At 60.7% G+C, this 13,583-nt stretch overlaps 3 protein-coding genes across 8 annotated transcripts; all 3 read right to left on the bottom strand.

The window, feature by feature from the left end:
- Window positions 1-11: 11 nt before the first annotated feature.
- Window positions 12-2,835, bottom strand: PAGR1 (PAXIP1 associated glutamate rich protein 1). The gene is made up of 3 exons (XM_075995429.1): window positions 1,977-2,835; window positions 1,686-1,768; window positions 12-435 (listed from the first exon to the last, which is right to left on the bottom strand). Exons 1-3 carry the CDS (start codon window positions 2,456-2,458, stop codon window positions 236-238), a joined length of 765 nt encoding a protein of 254 aa, XP_075851544.1. The 5' UTR covers window positions 2,459-2,835; the 3' UTR covers window positions 12-235.
- A 189-nt stretch (window positions 2,836-3,024) lies between these two features.
- PRRT2 (proline rich transmembrane protein 2) lies at window positions 3,025-5,914 on the bottom strand. Of its 2 annotated transcripts, XM_012764257.3 has the most exons (3): window positions 5,024-5,914; window positions 4,506-4,638; window positions 3,025-4,333 (listed from the first exon to the last, which is right to left on the bottom strand). In XM_012764257.3, the coding sequence occupies exons 1-3, from the start codon at window positions 5,912-5,914 to the stop codon at window positions 4,323-4,325; spliced, it is 1,035 nt and encodes a 344-aa protein (XP_012619711.1). In that variant the 3' UTR covers window positions 3,025-4,322. The 2 variants fall into 2 exon arrangements, with proteins under 2 accessions (XP_012619711.1, XP_012619710.1); XM_012764256.3 differs by having other exon boundaries at window positions 4,327-4,638.
- Window positions 5,915-7,852: 1,938 nt separating this feature from the next.
- Window positions 7,853-12,972, bottom strand: MAZ (MYC associated zinc finger protein). Of its 5 annotated transcripts, XM_075995428.1 has the most exons (7): window positions 12,856-12,972; window positions 12,136-12,222; window positions 11,202-12,052; window positions 10,747-10,810; window positions 10,295-10,466; window positions 8,816-8,978; window positions 7,853-8,015 (listed from the first exon to the last, which is right to left on the bottom strand). In XM_075995428.1, exons 1-7 carry the CDS (start codon window positions 12,889-12,891, stop codon window positions 7,871-7,873), a joined length of 1,518 nt encoding a protein of 505 aa, XP_075851543.1. In that variant the 5' UTR covers window positions 12,892-12,972; the 3' UTR covers window positions 7,853-7,870. The 5 variants fall into 5 exon arrangements, with proteins under 5 accessions (XP_075851543.1, XP_012619709.2, XP_075851542.1 ...); XM_012764255.3 differs by having other exon boundaries at window positions 7,853-8,978; window positions 12,856-12,967; XM_075995427.1 differs by lacking the exon at window positions 12,856-12,972 and having other exon boundaries at window positions 12,136-12,415.
- Between the last annotated feature and the right edge of the window lie 611 nt (window positions 12,973-13,583).

The raw sequence follows: 13,583 nt of genomic DNA, 5'->3' as shown, positions 1-13,583 counted from the left end.
AGGCCCTCCTCTTAAGAGAAAATAACTCTGCATCTTTTATTTTAGACTCAGAAAACTCAGTCCAGGTCTCTGATTAGAAGTTCAACAGAAAACACACACACACACACTCCCTCTTTCCCACGTGGTGCTGTGCCAGGAACTTGGGGTTTCTCTCTTCTTCCCAAGTTTCCCAGCATTCTGTGTTAGGAAAGGAGGGCCCAGGTACAAACAGTACACCTAGAGGCAGCAGTAGCAGTCAGTATTTCCGCTGCCGGGGAAAGAGACTACTCCCAGAGGACCGGAGTTGGGGGCTGGTGGAGTTGGGGTCCTCTGAGTCTAGGCTGAAGAGGTCCCTCCCAGTACGAAGGATCTGTTCCTCCAGCTTCTTATGTCGCTTCATGTCTGAAAGGACCTTGTCCAGACGGGCCTCTCGTTTCTGGCTCCGGGCTGAGCTTCCTGGAGAAGGGGAAGGTAAGGAATATGGAAGGGATTGAGGCAGTGTGCACAAGACCTCCCTGGATCTTACTCATCACATGAGGAATTTGTTAAACATACAAGTTCCCAGGCCTCTGTCCTGTAGGTTCTGAGGTTTGGGGTTGGGTCACAGAGTAAAGAGTGAAGGTCTTAGATTATGGGGCACCAGCCATATGAAGACCTGAAAAGAGCAAGTGCAAAGGCCCCAGGGCAGGAACAGAGAGGTCAGATCAAAGAAGAATGTAGGCCAGGCACGGTGGCTCAAGCTGGCAATCCCAGCACTTTGGGAGGCAGGAGGATCATTCAATGTCCAAGAGTCTGAGACCAACCTGGGTCTCAAACATAGCATGCATCCTCACAAAAATAAATAAGTAAAAAACAAGAGTGTAGAGAGCTGTGGAGGTGGAGGGATGGGAAGGAGGGGCTTGGATTCTCCCATGATGTGCTCTTCCCCGGAACAATGGAATCCTTTGGAGGATTTTAAGTGGAGAAGTGACATGATTTATGTTTTAAAAGGATCATTCTGATTGCTGAGACAGGAAGCAGGGAGATCAGTTAAGAGCTACTGCAACTGTCCAGGCAAGAGAGATGGTGGCTTGAATTCGGGTATGGTGTTAAAAATAGAGAGTCACAGATGAACTTAGAAATGTGGAGGCAGAGCTAGTGAGGGACTTGCTGCTGGTATGAATGCTGGAGTAAAAGAAAGAGAAATCAAGAATGGCTCCAAGGCTAGCTGGGTGTCTCAGCACGCACCTGCAATCCCAGCTACTCAGGAGGCTGAGATGGGAGAACTGCTTGAGCCCAGGAGTTTGAGACCAACCTGGACAACACAGCAAGACCCCATCTCAAAAAAAAAAAAAAAAAAGAATGGCTCCAAGGGTAAATCTAGGAAGGCATATGGGTTGAAAATTGAATCAGATAGGAGAACTACATACTAGTAGAGGGATGTGTATCTAGCTAATAATGAATGACCAGGAGGACTTGGATTTCTGGGGAGAATATGATAAAAGAAATGGGAAGCATGAAAGAATTATCTGTGATGGTCTCCTAAAAGAAGATAGAGTGTTAATCTGAGTCAGAAAGATGGTGCCACTGGGTAAATGCTTTCTCCTGCACCTAAACATTGTGTGGCAAGTGAGGCGCCAAGCAAAGGCCTCTTTAAGGGAGCCATTTTTTTGGTAACTGGGAGCAAGGGCCCTTCACCTCCCCCAGCTTTTCCCCTTTGTTTGTACCTGGGGTACGTCTCCGGTCAATCAGGGAGTCCTTTGGTGTCATTGGCTCGTCATCAAAGTCAAATTCTGTGGGCATGTGTGGTCTGGGACAGGTGGACATAAAGAGAAGGGTGAAGGTGACCCTCTCAAACACCCCCACAGGTGCTTCTCCCCAGCCTGCCACCTCTTCGTCTCCTGGTCCCCTTCCCTCCCTTCCCTCTCCTTGCTACTGGGTCCCACCTCTTTGCCTCCCCATTTCCTTCTGGTATCAGGGGAGTAGCCCCAGGGACAAGGTGTAAGGGTGTGCCTCACTTTTCCTCTTCCTCTTCTTTGGCTTCCGGCTCCTCATCGGATCTCTCCTCTTCACTTTGGGCCTCGGGCGTGGGCGGCCGGCGGGGCAGGATCTCAGCCTGAAGCTCCAGCGTTCCATGAGCAGCCAGCAGTTCATAGAGCCGCTGGATTTCTGAGGGCGGAGGCATCCAGGACTGCCCATTGGCGGGCAGCTCCACCTCCTCATCGCTGCAGGGCACGCACCAGTCCTCGGATTCTCCCACGGCATGCTCTTCCCCCCCAGCGCTGGGGACTTCTCCCTGCACATCCTCGGCCCCGGACCCCTCTCGCTCGGTCTCCTCCTGGCCTCCTTCCCCCTCTTCCTCGGCCTTATTGGCCGAGGCAGAGGGGCCTCCGGTATCCTCCACCGCCAGAGCCTGGAGACCGGAGGTCACTTCCCCTTCTTCAGACAGAGGCGCTGCCGTGGTGGCCGCAGTGTCTCCATGACCCCGAGCAAGGGACATAGACCACTAGGGAAGGGACCCTGCGATGACAGGAGATGCTGGAATACTAAGCCGGGTCCCTCCCCACAAGCAATCAGGCTCCCCAGGGGTTTAGGGAATGTCTCCGTATCCAATAGGGCTCCAACAGCTGTCTCCGAGGCCAGACAGCCCGTCCCCAGGAGGGGGCGCTCAGTCCCCTCAAAGGACCCCGCCCCAAGGATTGAGATCTGGTACTCCGGTGTTCCCGGGGCCCGCAGACACCACTTTCCGAGCCAAGTAGGGGAAGGAGAGGCAGTCCCACTCTTCTCGCCTTCACATCACCCGTCTCCACATCTGAACGCAGCTACCTCTCCCCAGACCTCGTACTTCCGGGCCGCTTCAAGCCAGCGGCCGTACGCACCAGGAGCTAAGACCCGCCTCTCGGGCTGCGTAGGTCACAATACGCAGGCGCACAGAAATGGCGCGTGAGGCTCCGCTCTACTCAAAGCTACTTGGAAGAGGAAAGCGAGGGAAGGCTTGCACATGCGCAGATAGGCGCTTGGGCATAACAGGATTCGGCCCACAGCAAAGATGGCCACCGGGACTGCGCATGCGTATATACCACCCAGAAGGTTCTGCCGGAAGAGAGGCAGTACCGCCGGCCTGGCGGGACGAACGCAGGGACTGAGACCGGAGGCGAGTCTCATGCAGTCTCCGTTTATTGGTGTTTCAGACTCATGCAGCATCCGGCATACAAAAAGGGAGAAATCAGTTTGATATATCCTTTTAAAAAAGAATTTTAGTTTTTTCCCCCAACCTTTTTTTAGGAAAAAAAAACAACCCGCCAACTCGGAATCTCCTTGTAGCTGGGTCCCCGCCTACTCTGCGGGCTGTCGCGTGCAACAAACCTCCCTCGTCATCTTAGAAAATAATTATAGAGCTCCCCGCCCCTCCTTCGCTCCCTGCAGCTGGGAGCTTTGGTCCTATTTTTTTGGATTCTTTCCTTACAAAGCACATGAATTGCCCTAACCTCAACACCTTGGAGAAAGAAACTCAGTCAGTGGCCGGGGTTAAAAAGCCCAGGTGGGGGAGGGTCAACTAAGGCTGACCAGGCAAGGGTCAACCGCAGCGCCCCTCACTTCTCCCCTGTGCACGTTAGGAACCAGTACTGGCCACCCTGGCACAAATCCCCAGACAAGGCCTGGCTTGCCAGCTTTGAAACCCGCAAGACACCCTGGGGGCGTCAGGGCCTGGGTGGTCCCAACAGAGAACAGTCGGAGCCCAGGGCTAGAAAGCCCCCTCCAAGACTACTCCCCCTCACCCAGCCTGATCTAAGTGCTGGAGTTTTTGCAGAATAAACGATGGCAGGAGGCTGGAGAAGAGGATGCTAAGGGGAGATGAAGGGGGCGGGGCCTGTGGAGAAGGAAGAGGGAGATGATAAAGGGAATGAAGGAAGGAATGGGAAAGATGCCAAGACAATGAAAGTTGGGAGGAGGAGGCCAGGGTTGAGTTCCAGAGAATTCAGGAGGCTGGAAGAATGCAGGGAGAGGCCGGGAGAGGTGCAGGGAAGCTGGGAGCGCAGAGAGTTTGGGAAATGTTCAGGGAGGTTTCCAGAAGTGCAAGGAGGTTTCCAGAAGTGCAGGGATGGGGGACCAAGAGGCTAGAGGGGATGCAGGCAGAAGTGCAGGAAGGTTGGAAACAGTGCAGGGAGAAGGGAGGCCTACAGTTGGCAGAGGAGCCTGGCAGGGTGCAGAAGCAGGAAAGAAGCTGTAAACAAGGCTGCTCAGGCTCCCTTGGTCCCTACGGGTGGGGGCCAGAGCCATCAATTGGGGTCCCCCCAGGAGAGGGATGGGCCCAAGGCAGCTCCCAACAGGAAGGAAAGTCTTGGAATGCAGGGCAGAGCCCCTCACTTATACACTGTGGGAGAGGAGAGGGAAGGGCAGACAGAGACAGGGGAGGAGGGTGGGGCAAGACAAGGAGAGACAAAGGAGAGGTAAGGACAGACAGGAGAGAGCAGGGGCAGGGGTTAGTAAAGCTGCCCTTGTCAACCCTTCCATTCCTCCCCTGCCTATCCCCAAACCCCACTCACCGCCCAAGTTGATGACGCAGGAGGCGATGATGATGAGGACCCCCCCAACCAGCGCCACGATGCTTAAGAGCTTGGCCACTCGGCCCAGACGCTGGGCCCCGTCCACATCTCCCTGCTGCAGGCTGTTCCGTGACTGGGTGGAGGCACCATGGCCGGGGTCAGGAGAACCCAGCCGAGCAAGGATCAGGTGAAAGTCGTCCAGAAGAGAGAGGCCAGACCCACAGATAGTGGTTAAAGGAGGAAGGAGCATTGGAGAGGCAGGGGGAGGAAGGCACAGGTCAGCCAGGCTGTGTGAAACCTTCGTCTCCATATCCCTCCCACCCAAAGGGCAGGGCAGTGGTGGCTCAAAGGGTAGGTTCTAGGGAGAGGCCAGCAAAGACCCTGTAATTGGGGAAGTGAAATCCATGCAGAGAGGGAACGAGGGGACAGAAGGCATGGTTACTTCTGGGGTTCTGTCCTAGTGCTGGTGGGAAGCTGGGAGCCACAGCAAGCCTGGGCCAGGGTCCCATGGGGCTCACCATGACGGCATAAGCGAAGGCCACGATGTTGACAGGCCACATGGGGCAGAAGCAGGATAAGATGGCAAGGATGATGTAGTCCCGAGGTTTCTGGGTGCCTTCACCCCCCTCCACTCCAGACCCCGCCAGCTGGGAGCTGGGGTGGCGGCTCAGGCTACCTCTGGGAGATCCTGGACGCCCACTGTGAGCCCTTCCTATTCGATCCTCTTCAACCAGCTGCTGCAGCACTCGGGGGGGAGCCCCATTGGCTGGGGGGGATTTTGTTGATGGTGGCAAGTGAGGCTGGGGGGCTGGGACCACTTCACCATCACCAGCCTGCAGTGGGACCACTGCCCCATTCTCTTGCTTTTCCTCTACCCTCTCAGTCAGGACCTCAGGGGTGGGGTCCTCCTGGGTAGGGGGCTCTGGTTGGGGAGCTGGCTTGGGGGTGGGCTGGGAACCTGGCTGGGGCTCTGGCTGGGGGTCTAGCTGGGGAGCAGGCGCTGAGGCTGGTTCAGGCAGGGCTGCAGACTCCAGCTGGGCCCTCTGGTCTGCAGTGGCCTCTTCACTCACTTCTGGCTTGGATGATGGCTCTTGGCATGCTTCTTTGGGGTTGCAGTTGGCCTTTGATTCCCCTCCTGGGCTTAAACTGAGATCTGTGGCCTGGGCTGTTTCTGGGGCCCCAGCCGGGGTCTCTGTGGTTTCTGGAGCCAGCCCAGACTTAGGCCCTGAGTCCACAGAGGTCCCAGTGTTGTCTGAGCCTGGCTCCAGGGCCTCTGGCTGGTGTGGGTCCCCTGCTAGGACCTGGAGAGGGCTAGTTCCAGTTTCAGAATGGCCAGGCCCTTCTCCCTGGGTCTCAGGACTCTCCTCAACCCACTTCATCTCGGAGACCTCAGCGTTGCTGCCTGCCATCTTGAGAGGGGTAAGGGCCCCTGGGGGGAGGATGGAATAATAGAGACAGCAGCAAACCCTGGAAGAGGAGGAGATAGACTTGGTGTGAGGAGAGGGCAGAGGGGCTTCAAAAAACTGTAGGCCCCAGAGGGCCAGGCTCCTGTCTCAGGCCAGCTTTGGGCTGCCTCTGAGGACAGGACGAAAAGTTGGGGTTTCCTTTGCTTTGGGTGGGACATCCCTGGGGGAGAAGTGCTCTACTCATAAAGTCTTCAGCTTGGAGAGCCCTAGGGAAGATTAACCCTTTGTAAACAGGACCAGGGTTCTTTCCTGTGTCCACCCAACAGAGCTAGACTCTCAGATCCCAGCAGATGGCCCAGCACCCCCAAATCAACAAGCTGTGCAGACCCCCAGACACTCCGACAGACAGGCAGACCAGGGCAGAGGACGCATTCCACCCTCTCCGCATCCTCCCCTCCTCCCGGGCCCAGGCGGTGCCGGTTTTCTTGCTGCGCATTTGGGGTGCGGACACCCCCGCCCCTCTCCAGGGGACCTGGTTATCTCTTCCGAGCCCCTTCTCAGCCCCTCTTCCAGGGTTTTCCTCGCCCTCGCTGTGCCGGCACCTCCTCCTCCCAATGGTGCTGCGTGCTCAGCACCACCAGCCAGTCCGCCAGGCGCCCGCATTCCCGTGCAACCCGCCCGGCGTCGGCCGTCGGTCCACTCCTACCCGCAGCCTCAGTCGGTCCCTGTCTCACCTCGACGCTGTCCTCCGGACCTCTCCTGCTGCCGCTGCAGCAGCCGCAGCCCGGGAGGGAGCAAGTCAGCGAGCGAGCAAAGGAGGGAGGCGGCGGGTCTCCCCACCTCTCCACTCTGGTTTGCTCATCCCCTCCTCTCTGATCCTCCCCTACGTTCCACCGCCGTGCGCGCCGCCCCCGCCCCTTGCAAGCTTCTGGCCCCTCCCGGCCAGCCCAAGGGAGCCACGCGTTACCCAGGCAACCAGTCCGGGGACCACTTGGGCCCCCTCCCTGCCCCTTCCCACGCGCGCCTCCTTGCGGGGCGCCCCCTTCCTAAGTCCCCGGCCCCTCCCGCCAACGGTCACCGGGGGTCCTGGCAGAGACAGGGTGTTGGGGAAAACGGAGAGGGGTCTGCGTGGAGAGACAGGACCAGTGAGGCAGGCTGGACAGCGTGAAGGCGCCCGTACAAGCAGAAAGAGGGCGAGGGAGATGGGGCAAAATGCGAGGAGGCTGCAGAGAAGCAGGGTGCGGCTTCAGAGAAGGGACCCTGCAGAACAGGTCTCCCCAGCCCCAAGAAAGCAGCAGCAGAAATGGGTACTGGAAGGCTCAAGAAACAATCCCTGGAAAGGACAGAGCAAGAAAAGGAAAGGCAATTCTAAGGGGCAAGCAGCCGCTGCAGGGACAGCCTGGAGCAGCAGGAAGGGGCTGGGGCAGACAAGCCGGTGTAAACACAGGGCGGACCATGCCAAGAATGAGGGGAGCAAGTGCAGCTTCTCATCGCCACCTTACTGCTCCCAGTCCCAGGGCTCAGACTCCCCCAGCCTTTCTGCAGCCGCTTCGTCAGCCACCACCGTTCAGGGCCTGAGGGTGTGCAGGTATCCGGCGGGGGTTCTGCACAGCAGCTGTGGGTGTGGATGTGGACGGGGGAGAGCAGCAGCTGTTTGGGTTTCTAGCTGGGTTTGTCAAACCTCCAGTGGCTATTCTGGGCCTGTCGGGGTTGGGTATTCCCCAAGACCTGGGAGTCCTGGAACTTGCTCTCCACAGCCACTGGAGCCTCAGCCCCACCCTACATCTGTGCTGCAGCGACTAGGGCTGCCCCTGAGAAGAGAGGAGCCAGAGCCCCAGAGCTACACTAGCTAGAGCAAGGAGGGGACAGACACCATGCCAGGAATAAATTCCTTGGTGGTAGGGACAAGGGGCTAGGTGAGGGCAATTCACTCAACCCAGAGCCAGAGACAGGTTTTATTTAAAATTTATTGTAATGGGGTCCGCGCAAAAGGAGGGGGCGGAGGGTGGGAAACATGCAGGGGACACAGGAACACGATGACATGGCCAGGGCCAGAGCTTCTGTCGTGGGGAAGAGGGATGAAAAGAAAAGACCAGGGCTGGAGCTGGGGTGGAAGAGGGAAGGGGGAGACACTGTGGCTGCATTCCCCCAACCCCCGGGAAGCACCTCTAGTCCCTGGATCCCCACATTTCCCCGGGCCCCCTAAGATTCCATTTCTTGTTCTGCCTCTGGCCCCTCCTGGCTCCTTCATTTGCTCCCCTTGACTTTTCCCCCTGACAGATTCTCAAGTAGGATGTTTAGGGCTTCACCCCAAACAACCCCATGTTATGAAGGTATAGCCTCTGCCTCCCTTGCTTCTGCCTGGTCTCAAATCTCACCTCACCTCCTTCTCTCTCTAGGACAGAGTCTTTGATTCCCCTCCTTCCTCTCCTCCCTCCCCCTGGGAAAAAAAAAAGAAAAAAAGAAAAAAAGAAAGCACCAACTCCCCAGAGAGGGGCAGCAGACAGTGGAGGGGGGGGGTGCTGAAGGAGGCCAAGGGGACCATTGAAGGAAAAGGCTCATGAATCCCTAGGAGGACAGGGCCGGGGTTACAGAGAGGAGAGGGAGTAAGGGCAGTGGCTGCTCCTGTCCTCTGCCACCCCTGCCCACTGTCCAGGGGACAACACAACCGAGGGAATGGTGTGTGTGGGGGGTCAGGTCTGATAGGAGGAGAGGAGCAGAAGAAACAAATCGTTAAAACCTAGTGAATTCCCCTAAGAAAACATTTCTTCCTCCTTTTCTTCTGGAGGCTCCTTGGTTGGTGGGGGAAGTAGTGAGGAACCGATGAGAAAAGAGGGGGAAGAGGAGACTGTACCAAGGGACTTTCCTCCACTCTCCCCTCTCCCCCACCAACTTGGAGCTCACCAGGGCTGGGAGGGAAGTGGCTGAGAGCTCACAGGCACCCCCTCAGCCCCAGAGAGGGAGCCCACAGCTGTGGGAGGGGCTGCCACTGCTGCTGCTGCCGCTGCCGCTGCTGCTGCCGCTGCCGCCGCTGCTGCTGCTGCCATTGGACAAACTTCACCAGTACCTGCACCGGGAGAAACACGAGATCACAGCGCAATCTGAATGGCAAGAGCCTTGCCCCTTACCCCAGACTCCTTCCCAAACTACTTCCCCTGGGACACAGCCGTTGCTCAATTCTAATGTGATTCCCAGAGGCTTTGGCCTGCATCCCTAGTCAGAGTTCTCCTGAAGGGCCCTCCCTGTCCCTTAAGCTGAGTGATAGATGGGCATCCCTGGCCTTCCTGAGATCCCCTATTGGGCCCTTTGAGCCCCCTTAACCCACATACCCCATCCCGCCCCCCAGCCATGCCCCACGCCTTGCCTGGTGGGTGCAGGGATCCCCCTCAGCAGGTGGGCTGTGGCTGGGGGGCGTCTCCCGGGACAGGGGGGGCGGCCCCCCCCAGATGGGTCTGCATGTGGCCGGCCAGCTGGGCAGGGGTCTTGCAGTGCACGCTGCACAGCTTGCACAGGATGCGGTCAGCCCGCGGGGCCTGGAGCCCATGGTCCTTCACCGCGTGGATGCGCAGGTATGCTGCCGTGGTGAAGCCTATTGGGGGGTGGATGGGGATGGGGTCAGCCAGGCGGAGACCCCAGAGACGGGGCTGTTCTCCTAGGCTGGGGACACCCTCCTCAAATGGCCCTGTCCTCCTCCCACATCCTTGGTAGCTTGGGGCCAACTACTCTGCTGGGGCAGGTTGGGGACACAGCCCCTCCCTGAGGTGGGGCCGGGTTTGAGTGGTGTCTGCTTCTCAGCCTTGGTACCTACAAAGCTCTGTCTCCACAGCTGGGAGATCTTACCTGGGATGACAGGACACTGATTCCTAGCCCCTTGAAGGGTTGACCCTCAGCAGAGCCGGCTGTGTCCCCTCCCTCCAGTGCCCCAGAGTCTCAGCCCAGTTACTCAGTGAATATGTGAGCCTGTTTAAAAGCAGCTTTGTCTGCTACTGGGGCAGGCTGCTTGCTTGCTAACCCCCTGCCAAGGCACTCCATTTGCCCCAGGAGCTGGAGACAAGAACTTGTGGCTGCACAGCTGAAACCTAGCCTCCTGAGTCTTGGGAACTGGCTTTCTTGACTATTCCCTTCCCCAAAGCAGCTGTGCCCCACTCCTGTTGTCCCATGCACACCCAAAAGGTTCAATCTTTCTGATAGACCTTCTCCTCTGGCTGTGACTTCTTAGAATTTAGTGATGTTCAGTTGTTCTCAGTTCTGCTGTGTTTACCTCCCAAAAGGCTCTAGATGCCACGAGCTCTTGGCTACAGCACCCTTAACCCGCAACTGTGGAAAGACCTCTGGCTGGTGCCCACCCTGGTCCCTGCCCTCTCGGCAGTCCTCAACATGTACCTTTGTTGCAGAGCTCACAGACATGGTGAGGGCCCTGGCTGTGCACCTTCATGTGGTCCGAAATATAAGCCGAGCTCAGCATCTTGCCACACACATGACATGGCACCTTCTCCTCGTGTCGTACTGTGTGCGCCCGGAGTCGATCCTTCGTAGCAAAAGCTGCCTCACATTTCTGGGGAGGGGGGAGGGGCGTGGGGGGTGTCACAGGAGAGTTAAAGCTTCGGGGAGTGGGGAGCGGGGAGCAAGAGGTTAAAGGAATCAGAGCCTTGGGGATCTTTGATCTGTAGGAAATGGGAGTGAGATGACGAGGCCTTGAAGAAGAAGGGATGAGAAAATGGAGTGAAAAGGCAAAAAGAAGAGAGAGAAAAAGGGGGTCTGAGAGGCTGAACTCAGACAGCTACAATGAGGATCAACATCATGAAAACCAGGACAGGAGGAGGCGGACTTCCTACCTCACATTTGAAGGGCCGTTCTGTTGAGTGCACTTGTCTGACGTGACTGTTGAGGTGATCCGGCCTGGGGACACGTTGGAGTTGGGGTTAGGGCTGAGGAGATGTGCCCCAAATCTGCCAAACTCTGTCCAACGGCCTTGCCAGAGCCCCTGCGTTTTCTCCCGGAGCCCGGGCCTTCACGGTGCCACTCGAGCAGGAAATCCCTCCCCTCGAGCCGGCTGCCGCCGCCTCCTCCCACACGAAGCTTTCAGTCAGCCCCGAGACCCACCTCCTCTGCAGAGTCCCACCCCCTACTCCCTGGAAACCGGGAGAGGCTTTCCTCCCTCCTCCCAGGGAGGGGCTACCCTGCCCCATCCTCAGAGCCTCCTCCCTCCCTGCCAGCCTTGGCCTGGCCACCTCCGCGGCCGTCCCTCCCTCCCCACCGGCCCAGCGGGCGGCCGAGGCCCCGTGCACACCGGGAGAAGCTCTTGCCACAGTGGGAGCAGTTGTAGGGCTTGTGCACAGCGCCGTCATGTGAGCGCACGTGGTAGCTCATGCGGTCCTTGCGCTTGAAGCGCTGCTGGCACACGGGGCACTGGTAGGGCTTCTCGTCCGAGTGCGACAGCTTGTGTCGGTTCAGGTGGTAGACGTCGCGGAAGGCCTTGCCGCACATCTCGCAGGCGTGGTTCTTCCGGATGCGCTTTCCCGAGGCGGTCGTGGTCACCACGCCACCGGCTGCCACTGCGGCCGCGCCGCCGCCGGCACCAGCCTCTCCCCCTCCCCCGCCGGCCCCGCTCAGCTGGGGCACACTCAGGAGGCTCAGGGGCACCATAGTGGGCATCTTCATAGCACCCGAGGGGACCCGGCCGGCCTTGGCTCCTGTGTGGATGGCTTCGTGCCTCCGGAGATTGTAGCCGTTCTTGAACTCCTTGGCGCACAGAGCACAGATGTAGGGCCCCTTACTCTTTGTCTTCTTCTCCAAGGCAGACGCGACAGGGGCCACGGCGACCGTCGAGGTTGGGGCTACGACGGCGGTGGCGGCCGCTGCGGCTATGGTGGCAGCAGAGGCGGGGGGCGCGGCCTCGGCAGTGGGAGCCGACACGGGCGGGGGTGGCGGAGGGGGCGCCGGCGGCTGCTTCAGGGCCGCTGTGTCCACTGTGGAGGCGGCGGCTGGGGTCGGGGGCGCAGCAGCGACGGCGGCCGCGGCGGCGGCAGCAGCCGCAGCTGCCGCGGCGGACTCCTGGGCGGCAGCGAGAACCGGGAGCAAGTCCACCTGGAGGGGCTCGGCCGCCGGGGCCTGGGGCGTGGGTGGGGGCGCCGGCGCGGCCTGCAGAGACAAGGCGCCGTGTGGGCCGCGGGCGCGGGCTAGCGCCCTCCCGGCCCGGCCAGCCACGGCCGGCCCCTACTCACCTGGAATGGACTCTGGGCGCAGCCCTGGGAGGCAAAGAAGCGGGACTGGAGCTCAGCCCCGACCTGCAGGGGGTTCTGGGCGTGACCCTGAGGTGGCGGGAAGGAGTTCATGAGGCCGCCCACCCCCCGGGAGTCCAGGCCCAGCACGGGGAAGGGGGGGGCCAGCAGCGTGCAAGGGAACACGGGGAACATGGCCTCGGCCACAGCGGGGCCCCCGGGGCTCAGCGGGGGCCGGGGGCGCGGGCCGCGCGGGGCCCGGGCTCGGGGCGCCGCCCCCGGCCGGCCGGGCTGGGCCGCGCCGAACGCATGGCCCGCGGGCCGCCCCGCCGCCCGCGCACCCCGGCCGGCGGGAGGGAGGGAAGGAGGGCGCCTTGCGGGCCGCGGAGCGCCGCGGCGACGGCGGCGGCGACGCCCCCTGGGTGGGGGCGGGAGGCCCCGCGGGGCCGGGGACCAGGGGCCGGGGGCGGGGGCCCGGGCGGCGGCGGCGGCGGCGGCGGCGGTTGGAGCCTGGCGGGGCGGGGTGGGGGGAGCGAGGGAGCAGCCTCGGCCCCCGCCGCGCGCGCGCCCATCCGGCGCCTCGGGGAGGGCGGGGGAGGGCGCGAGGGAGGGAGGGGGACAGCTGCGCGCGCACCGGGCGCGCGGAGGGGGGGTGGGACGGGAGGGAGGGCGGGCAGGAGGGGGTGTGGGAAGGGGGTGGGGGCGGGGGGAGGGGGTTGTTACCTGGAAGATGAAGCTGCTCCAGTTGCTGGGATCCATGGCGGAGGGAGGGAGGGAGGTGGCTCGCGCTCACCCTGGGGCGGGAGGAGGAGGAGGTGGCAGTGGGGGAGGGGAACCCGGGGAGGAGGCGCGCGGGGCGGGCGGGAGGGGAGGAGGAGGGTGGGGGGAGCGGAGCACACTGCGCGCGGGGAGGGCGGGCGGGGGGCGCGAGGACACACAAGAGGCTGGAGCGGGCGCGAGCGCGAGCGCGCGCGAGGCCAGCGGGAGGGGGAGGTACGAGAGGGACTCCGGCGGGAGGAGGGACGGGGGAGCCACCCAGCAGCCCGAGTCGCCCCAAGCGCGAGACCCCTGAGACGGCTGCTGATTGGCTGACGATGGTGCAGGTGGTGGGCGCGCGGGAGACAGGGCGGCTTCTCTCCTCTTTCCCCCTTCAACGATTTCACCCCCCTCCTCCCTCCGCCAGCGGCCGTTATTTCGCGCGCACGCGCACAATACCGCTGTCGTTGCTGAGCGGGAGAATAGGAGAGCGCGCGCGGGGGTACGGATGAGGCGGGGCTAATCCCCGAGCGCGCGCCCGCCTAACGGTCGTCGTCCTCGGGCTTGGGTTTGAGCTTTTTGCTTCCTTTCGGCCACCGTCCTTTCACTCCAGCAGTTTATTTACAATCCGGCGCTGGTTCACGGCCTCCCCAAGATGGCGCCCAAAGAGGTTGGACAGCGGAGCTCGTGGCCCA

Source organism: Microcebus murinus, chromosome 19, assembly GCF_040939455.1.
Source record: "Microcebus murinus isolate Inina chromosome 19, M.murinus_Inina_mat1.0, whole genome shotgun sequence".
Classification (NCBI taxonomy): Eukaryota; Metazoa; Chordata; class Mammalia; order Primates; family Cheirogaleidae; genus Microcebus; species Microcebus murinus.
Note: the sequence above shows the minus strand (reverse complement) of the source record. Positions and strands in the feature narration are given on the sequence as shown.

Coding starts and splice junctions, on each gene's coding strand:
- PAGR1 (XM_075995429.1), bottom strand. CDS start 2,458: ATGTCCCTTGCTCGGGGTCATGGAGACACTGCGGCCACCACGGCAGCG. Junction 1,769..1,976: donor AAAGAAGAGGAAGAGGAAAA/GTGAGGCACACC, acceptor CACCTGTCCCAG/ACCACACATGCCCACAGAAT. Junction 436..1,685: donor TGACCGGAGACGTACCCCAG/GTACAAACAAAG, acceptor CCCCTTCTCCAG/GAAGCTCAGCCCGGAGCCAG.
- PRRT2 (XM_012764256.3), bottom strand. CDS start 5,914: ATGGCAGGCAGCAACGCTGAGGTCTCCGAGATGAAGTGGGTTGAGGAG. Junction 4,639..5,023: donor CCTTCGCTTATGCCGTCATG/GTGAGCCCCATG, acceptor GCCTCCACCCAG/TCACGGAACAGCCTGCAGCA.
- MAZ (XM_075995427.1), bottom strand. CDS start 12,327: ATGTTCCCCGTGTTCCCTTGCACGCTGCTGGCCCCCCCCTTCCCCGTG. Junction 12,053..12,135: donor GCGCCCAGAGTCCATTCCAG/GTGAGTAGGGGC, acceptor TTGTCTCTGCAG/GCCGCGCCGGCGCCCCCACC. Junction 10,467..10,746: donor AACGGCCCTTCAAATGTGAG/GTAGGAAGTCCG, acceptor CCCCCTCCCCAG/AAATGTGAGGCAGCTTTTGC.